This window comes from Miscanthus floridulus, chromosome 1 (genome assembly GCF_019320115.1).
Source record: "Miscanthus floridulus cultivar M001 chromosome 1, ASM1932011v1, whole genome shotgun sequence".
Taxonomy (NCBI): Eukaryota; Viridiplantae; Streptophyta; class Magnoliopsida; order Poales; family Poaceae; genus Miscanthus; species Miscanthus floridulus.
Genome location: NC_089580.1, coordinates 123562307 through 123570673, shown reverse-complemented (window position 1 = coordinate 123570673; position 8367 = coordinate 123562307). Strand labels below are relative to the sequence as shown.

Genomic DNA, 8367 nt, shown 5'->3' with positions numbered 1-8367 from the left:
GTTGTGGAGACCTTATGCTTGATCCCAACTTTATCATAATATGCTTCAATGTTTGTGTTGTCAAATTCTTTCCCATTGACACTTCTTATCTTTTTGAGCTTCACTTCAAATTCATTTTGTGCTCTCTTGGCAAACTTCTTGAAACACGTAGCCACTTCGGTCTTGTCATGAAGGAAGAACACCCAAGTATATCTAGAGTAGTTATCAACTATCACAAGACAATAGAGATTGCCTCCCAAACTCTTGTATGTTGTTGGTCCAAATAGATCCATGTGTAGAAGCTCAGCACTCTGATGTTGACATATAAGCTTTGGTTGGATGAGTGTTTGCAACTTGATTGCTAGCTTGACATGCACTACAAAGCTTATCCTTCTCAAACTTTACCTCCTTCAAACCTCTCACCAACTCCTTCAATAGCTTCTTGAGTGTACTCATCCCAACATGTGCAAGCCTCCTATGCCAAAGCCACCCAAGTGATATTTTGGTGAATAAGCATGTCTTCAAGTTAGCATCTTCGGAGGTGAAATCAACTTAAGATAGATTGTTGTATCTAAAGCCTTTGAATATGACTTGTTCATCATCCTTCTTTGATACAACCACTTCCTTCTCGGTAAATAAGCATTGAAAGCCAAGATCACACAATTGTCCAACGGATAGCAAGTTGAAGCTCAATGAAGCAACATATAGCACATTTGAAATTGTGTGGTCATTTGATATAGCAACTTTACCCAACCCTTGTACTTTGCCCTTTGAATTATCACCCAATGTAATCCTTTCTTGACCATCCACTTCTTCATCTAGTGAGGTGAACATATGAGGATCACGGTCATATGTTGAGTGCAACCACTATCAATAACCCAATGACTTCCACCGGTCTTGTAGTTCACCTACACACAAGAGATTAAGCTTGTTGTTTAGGGACCCAAACTTGATGAGGGCCCTTGACTTTCTCAACAAGTGACTTTGCAACCCAAATTTGCTTAGGCCTACTCTTGTTGTGTGGACCTAAGAACATGACTTTCATTTTTCCATTAGAATCCTTTCTAAGCATGTAGTGAGCATTGAAGGCAACGGGTCTAGCATGCTTGGGCAAGGGTTGTGGTGGTGGAGTTTGACAGTCATGAGCAAAGTGACCGGACATGCAGGTCCATGTGACCGGACACGCAGGTCAGTAGCCAACAGCTACAATTACGTCAGCACAAAAGTCAACCATTAGAGTGACCTGACCTTGCAGAGCGTCCGGTCCAACCTGACAGGACACGTCCAGTCCAGAAAAAACCCTCTCTGGACCCTTTCTGTAACCGACCGAACTCACATACCCCTGCGTCCGGTCCTAGGTTGCTCCTGCGTCCAATCCTTCATCAACATGGGACCCTGCTGCTACAGTGCAGGTAGCAGCGGGTTCGGTCCTAACCAGCAGCCAGCGTCCGATCGTTGCTTAGCCCTCTGCTGCGCAACTTCCTACTGTCCGGACGCTACACTTCAGCGTCTGATCCTTCTTCTTCAGTGTTCGGTCAACAAATCAACACTTCATTCACTTCCAAATTGAGAACCTTTGTGAATGAGTTTGATTCCAATCAATCTTTGGGTTGTACCTGAGCTACCTAGTGTTAAGTTTGATAAGTGTGCACCACACCTAACACATTAGACTCACCAAGGTCAAGCTACTAGTTCATACCCCCCTTAATAGTACGGCCAAAGGAAAAACAAAGTCCTAAACTACTCTAAGTGTCTCTCCAACACCAAATGACACATAGAACTAGTCCGTCCTTAACATTGCCGTCCATCCTTTGAAAACCGAAACGATTTCCATTGATAGGGGCATGAAAACCATTGATTGCCCAAACAATCGCCATTATCGTGACCTAACTCAAATTGCCTCTACAAAACACACATTAGTCACAATAATCTTGTGTCGACATTAATCACCGAAACCCAACAAGGGGCCTAGATGCTTTCAAAGGGAAGTGGAAAGGTGCTCAGACTGAAGAAAGCTTTGTATGGGCTGCATCAGGCACCCATGGCATGGAATGCAAGGCTAGACAAGGAGTTGTTGAAACTTGGTTTTGTCATAAACCCACTTGAGCATGCTGTGTACAGACGTACAGAGAGTAAAGATTTTTTGCTAGTGGGTGTGTATGTAGATGATCTGATTATCACAGGGACAAGTTAAGACCGTATTGATGTATTCAAGAAGCAAATGATGAAGAGTTTCAGTATGAGTGACCTTGGTCTGCTATCCTACTACTTGGGTATTCAGGTGGATCAGAAGGAATCAAGGAAGGAGTAACTACTCTCTGTCAGAGTTCCTATACTCTGAAAATTCTTGAGCAGGCTGATATGAAAGGATGTAATCCTTGCCATGTTCCCATGGAGAACAAGTTGAAGCTGAGCAAGAATGACAAATCGCCTCCAGTAGATGCAACAAAGTACAGGAGTGTGATTGGGAGTTTGAGATACTTGGTGAACACAAGACCAGACATTGCTTACTCTGTTGGAATTGTGATCAGGTACATGGAGACACCAAGAGCAAGTTACTGTGCTGCAGTAAAGCAGATACTGAGGTATCTTGCTGGAACTGTGAACTATGGTTGCAGGTATATGAGATCAGGAACTACTAAACCCAAGCTTCTGGGTTTTGGTGATAGTGATTTGGCCGGTGACGTAGATGACAGGAAGAGCTCAGGTGGCTCGATGTTTTTATGGGCATGAATTTGGTCACATGGGTGTCACAGAAACAAAGAGTGGTTGCTCTATCGTCGTGTGAGGCTGAGTATATTGCAAGTGCAAATGCAGCTTGTCAAGGAATTTGGCTTAGCCGACTGTTGGGAGAGCTACTCGGTATTCAAGCTCTAAAGGTCAGTCTCCTAGTTGACAACAAGTCTGTCATAGCTTTGAGCAAGAATCCAATTCATCATGATCGAAGCAAGCACATAGATACGAGGTATCATTTTGTCAGAGAATGTGTTGATAATGGCAGTATTGACATCGACCATGTGAGCACCCAGAACCAGTTGGCTAATATCCTGACGAAGGCACTTGGCAGAGTCAGGTTCATCGAGCTGAGGCAGCAGCTGGGAGTGATAGATGGGCATCGGGATTAGGGGGCAAAATGTTAGTTAATCCAATCCCGTGTACGTTATGCATTTGCCATATCTATAAATAGGTAGTGCATGTTTCCATTCATGTTTTAGCTAGCTGCATTTTTGTGAACGGTGTAGAGCCAGAACCGTACTGCGTTCACGGTGCGGCGAGGGAGTCCGTCGCCACGCTCCGCAGGAAACGTTTCTCGCGCATTAGGCGGGCACGACGTAGTGTGAGCGGGCGGGGCGGGGATCTCGGATCTCAGATCGTGTAACACCGAGTAATAAAGGAAAGAAAGAAACCCGAAAAGGGCCGCAACATTTGGCGGGGCATAACTGCTTTCAGGTGTTCCTTGTTCGCGTGTGTGTGAGCGTGAGCGACGTCGTGACCGCGTCCGCAGCGGTTGCCGATCATCGTCGAGCTGCAAGTCCGGCAGCCGGCGACAACACTGGCCACCATGTTCGTTCCTGGTAGCGCTGCCCTCCTCTGGGCTCTGGAACACTTCGCTCTTCAGGCGAGTTCCTCCAAGATCAGAGCTGGAGTGGAAGGGTCGGGCGGCTTCCAGATCTGAAGAAATTCTCTGCTGCTACTTCCCCACAGTAGAATCTGCTAGAACTGAAGGAGTACTGCGCCCTTGCCCTCTAGCACTCCACAGGGCGCCGCTACTGTAGCAGCAGGTGCCATGTGCCGCGGGCCGGTGGCTGGTCCAAGGCGACTTTGGAAGATGGAATAAAAAGAAAACTGGCCTGATCTACTATCGAAGATTCCAGATGTGCACGAAGGGAGAGCCCGTTGGCCGTCGGCATCCCGGAGAGGGGGCAATGCTCTCTCGGGACGCACTCTACCCTGCTTTGTCATAGTCTAGCAGACGCTCCCTCCAAGGTGTTCATTTGACCTCACTGTTTGGCCGCACTAATTTCTCTTTTTGTTGCAGCGCTAGAAAAGATCATTTATCCTCCTTCACTGAGAAGAAGAACGAAGCAATAAACATTTCTCCTTTGAGAAATACTGATATATATATATATATATATATATATATATATATATATATATATATATATATATATATATATATATATATATATATATATATATATATATATATAGTATAAAGTAGTGGTGTATATGCATGGAACGTTTATTTTTATACCGGCCACGTACAAAAGAATCAGCGTACAGACACCAAAAAAAAATGATCCTTGTACTATTCCAGTAGTTTGAATCTTTACTCAAATTAACTATATGGTAAAACCACATGCTATATCACTGATGGCAATGCTCCCTCAGTCATCGATCCATTGGTCGCCGGCCGCGTGTATATGCTTTCTCTTCTCTTCTTTTTTCTTTCTCTGTTTCTCGCAGCAGCTGCTCGTCTAGCTAGCTACTCCTAGCTAGCTGCTGGTAATAATTAACCTCGTTTTGTGCATCAATTAATTGATTGCCAGCAGATCGATCCATCAGTTGGTCCTCCGGCAGTTTGTCCTGATCTCGCCGGCGGTGCCGGTCAGGACGTCGAGCGCGGCGAGCTTGTTGAGCGCGTGGCTGAACATGGAGGGGAAGAAGTCGGTGGTGGCGAGGAAGTTCACCATCCACGCGGTGGCGTTGTGGTCGCCGAGAGCCTGGTCCACGGACAGCACGCCGCGGCGCTTCATGATCTGGCAGTAGTAGCTCTTGTCGACGAGGAGGATGCTGGAGGGGTCGTCCAGGTAGACGATGTTGTCGTAGGCCTGGCCCTTAGGGCACGCGAACGTCGTCAGGATCCACACGTACATAGGATCCATGGCCGGGTCCGGCGAGCCGGAGCCATTGTAGTTGAACAGCCGGTCGTGGATCACGGAGCAGTGTGTCACCCCCACCGTGTGCGCGCCTGCAAGAAAAGGAATAGACAGGGCCGGATTATTTGTAAGAAAAAACTACTGGCGCTTAAAACTGTTAGTATATATAGTTTATTTTAAAGATGCAGTTGCATTGTATTGATGGCTATACTCTATCCCTAAAGAAAGTCGTTTTGGACATTGACACGATCTCTACAGACAATTTTGATGGCTAATTTTATTTATAAATATAGTTAATATATACTTTTATAAAATTATATTTCGAGATAAATCTATTTACATCACTTTCATATTTTAAACTCAACTCAAAAGATTTTTTATTTATAGTTAAAGTTTAAAACGTTTGACTTAATAAAAACAACCTCTTTAGAAAGAGTAGTAGTTTGTGTGTCGGGCGTGATTAGCTTTGATTCTTACTCTTTGGTAACTCATTTATTACCTGTGTGCTCTAAGTCTGAGACCTCGATCAGAAGAACTCATTCAGCAATTACTTATTATGATTTACGGTTTGATGAGGAGCTGGGTTGTGAGATCATCATGCATGGGGATACATATGGAAAGGGGATAAATATGATATATATATATCTGTACCAATCACAAACAATAATATATAGTGGTACTAGTATAACGTTAGACCAGCAAACTAGCTCATTAAACTAACGCATATCTAAGTATACGAAGTGCTTATTTTATGTGCCAACACAACACTGGTGTACCGTGTACGTGATATTCCATGCATGTGTTGAGCTCTGCTTGATATCTGCACCTCGAATCAATACGCTTAGCTGTGTTCTAGGTCAAAAGAGGCTAATTTATTTAGTAAAACCAGTCTGCTTCATGTTACCGAAGAGAGGACATGCATGCACGTGGGTCATGGTAAAACTTTCAACACAAGTTGTACTCGCTAGTAAAACCGGTACGTACGTATATATTGATCTTTCGCTAAGGCTGTGTTTAGTTGTAGGAATTTGGATTTTGGGGCTACTGTAGCACGTTCGTTTTTATTTGACAAATAATGTTCAAACATGGACTAATTAGGCTCAAAACGTTCGTCTCGTAATTTCCCACCAAACTGTGCAATTAGTTTTTCTTTTTGTCTACATTTAATGCTCCATGCACGGGCCGCAAACATTCGATGTGACAGGTACTGTAGCAACTTTTTAGAAGTTGGGTGAAACTAAACAAGGGCTAACTTTTTATGTCTCATTTTCTGCATTAAAATAAAATTGCAACATATAGGCGGCGACGTACCGATCAGGCTGACCATCTCGAGGGCGTTGATGCCCTTCCGTCCGAATAGATCGATAGCAGTGGGGACATCGACGTTGGGGCCCGGCAGAATGCTCGCCATTGACGCTTGTGACACCATGCCGTCCCTTCTGCCCAGTTGCACTTGGTAGCTCGGCCCTCCGCACTGGACTTGCATTGCATTGTTGTACACGCAGATTAATACTTTGTTCAAATGCAAATAAATCATCACTTTGTAAATAGTAAGTAGTAAAACAACAAAAGGATTAACAATGTGATGTAGCCTGCCTAGCTAGTAATGAATAATTACAAATTGAAGCCATTGTCTGCTCTTAGCAAAACCAAAAGATAAATCATCATATGCCAAAGGAGCAAATGAAGTCAATCATCGTCATTCAGTTCGACATTGCGATTCCTCAAAAAGAAAATCAATCTGCATTGTTGCTTTCTTCAAAAAAAAATCGGCATTGTTGCTTGTTCGCAGCTCGATCGTGTAGCATACAATGGGGCCGGGTGACTCACCATGCCAACGGCGTCCCTTGTTGCGGCGATGATGATGTCAGCGCAGGAGACGACGCCGGGGCATACTGTCTCGAGCGCCGTCTTGACGTCGTCGATGAAGTCGTAGCCGAAGATGCTACTGTTCTCCGGCGCCGTCTTCTCCGTATTGGGCCCGTCCAGCAGGATCGACGCGTCGCACCCCTTCATTTCATATATTCAACAACAAATAAATCAATAATAATGAAATTGATGGATCGATCGATAGATGATACGAGATATTGAAGAAAGCTAGCTAGCTAGCTAGCAGGCATGGTGGGGTTTGCGTACGGCGACGAAGCAGTCGTGGAACTGCAGGTGGAGGAGGCCGGCGACCATCCTCTTATCCCACGCGAGGCGGGACTTGACGGCGTCGTGGATGATGGCCTCCACGCTGAAGTTGCCGCACTTGCCGGCGTAGTAGTTGTTGGCTAGCTGACCGCGGCAGCTCACGGCTGAATAAGCCAGCACGACGAGGAAGGCGGCGAGCAGCGCGGCGGAGAAAGCCGGCTGCATCGTCTCCGGTCGACCGATCGGTGGTGGTGGCTATAATACTGCTGCTGCTGCTACTCTGCTGGAGTACTTCTTCGTGACTGTACTGGTGGAAAGAGAAGTGTATTGTTGACCAGCACAGCACAGTGCATGTGCAGCCGCAGCCTAGCTATAATAACACACTGCTTGTTCGAGCAGCAGGGAGATTACTGCTGCTGCTGGTGTGGTGGTGGTGGTGGTGGTGGTGGTGGGCGACTCTCTCCTCCCCTTCCGAATTCCGATCTCCTCTGCGTCTCTGTGAGGTGAGGTGAAGGTGATGGGGTCTCAAGAAGCCGCACACGGAATATAATGGTGGTGGGGTAGCATAGTTGTCTCTAGTTCAGAAAACCTGACCTGACAGAGATGATGCGTGCTAGCCTAGAGATCGCTCGCGGACCAGTGGGCAGAGCACGCAGTCGCCAGTCAGTGGGATTGCGCGGAGAGTCGTGCTGCGTCGTTCGGAGCCTGTGCGGCTGGCACTGCACGTAGGGCTCTGTGCGCTTGCGCTTGAGTAGCCGTGCCACCACACGTGCCTGCAGGCTGGTGGATCGAATGCCGGTGCTCAGGCAGCTCACCAGCTCAGCATCACCAGGCTGGTACCGTGCCCATTCATTTTAGAATATCTATACATCTACATTGCCCTAATACAAGGCCTTATTTGGATCTCGATCAACTAATGCTACTAATCGACCAATCCTTGCTGAGCAAATTAAGTCATCTTGTGAGACATATATAGAAGTTCATGGATAAACTTATAATGCATATATAGCTCATCAATGTTTCATGTCACTGCTCGATTATACTCCGTAATATTCATTCAGTTGTGATAAATGTTACTCTCTCCATTCCAAATTATAAAATGTTTTGACATTTCTAGATACATAACTAATTTTCCTATGCACTTAGACACATCACACACTATGGCCCTGTTTATTTCCTTTGGCAAAACTTTTGCCCAGCACTTTAGTCCATGTTTTGGACAAATGGATCTAAACACCTGGGCTAAAAGTGAGCAAAAGAGGGCTAAAACGCCTTGGGGTGCATGAAGGACACCTCATACCCCCACCCACCGGCGCCCGTCCAACCCGCGACCGCGTGGCGCCTTCCGCAGCCCCCCGGCGGTGCTCACTCC

General features: G+C 45.9%; 1 protein-coding gene across 1 annotated transcript; it reads right to left on the bottom strand.

The window, feature by feature from the left end:
* Positions 1-4413: 4413 nt before the first annotated feature.
* LOC136492685 (peroxidase 57-like) lies at positions 4414-7220 on the bottom strand. Its single transcript, XM_066488684.1, has 4 exons — positions 6996-7220; positions 6690-6869; positions 6171-6333; positions 4414-4951 (listed from the first exon to the last, which is right to left on the bottom strand). The coding sequence occupies exons 1-4, from the start codon at positions 7218-7220 to the stop codon at positions 4542-4544; spliced, it is 978 nt and encodes a 325-aa protein (XP_066344781.1). The 3' UTR covers positions 4414-4541.
* Positions 7221-8367: the final 1147 nt, after the last annotated feature.

Bases quoted from the DNA above. Each gene is read 5' to 3' on its own strand.
- LOC136492685 (XM_066488684.1), bottom strand. From the start codon at position 7,220: ATGCAGCCGGCTTTCTCCGCCGCGCTGCTCGCCGCCTTCCTCGTCGTG. The intron at 6,870-6,995 runs GTACGCAAACCC...TATGAAATGAAG, and splicing joins TCCACGACTGCTTCGTCGCC to GGGTGCGACGCGTCGATCCT. The intron at 6,334-6,689 runs GTGAGTCACCCG...ATGCAAGTCCAG, and splicing joins CAAGGGACGCCGTTGGCATG to TGCGGAGGGCCGAGCTACCA.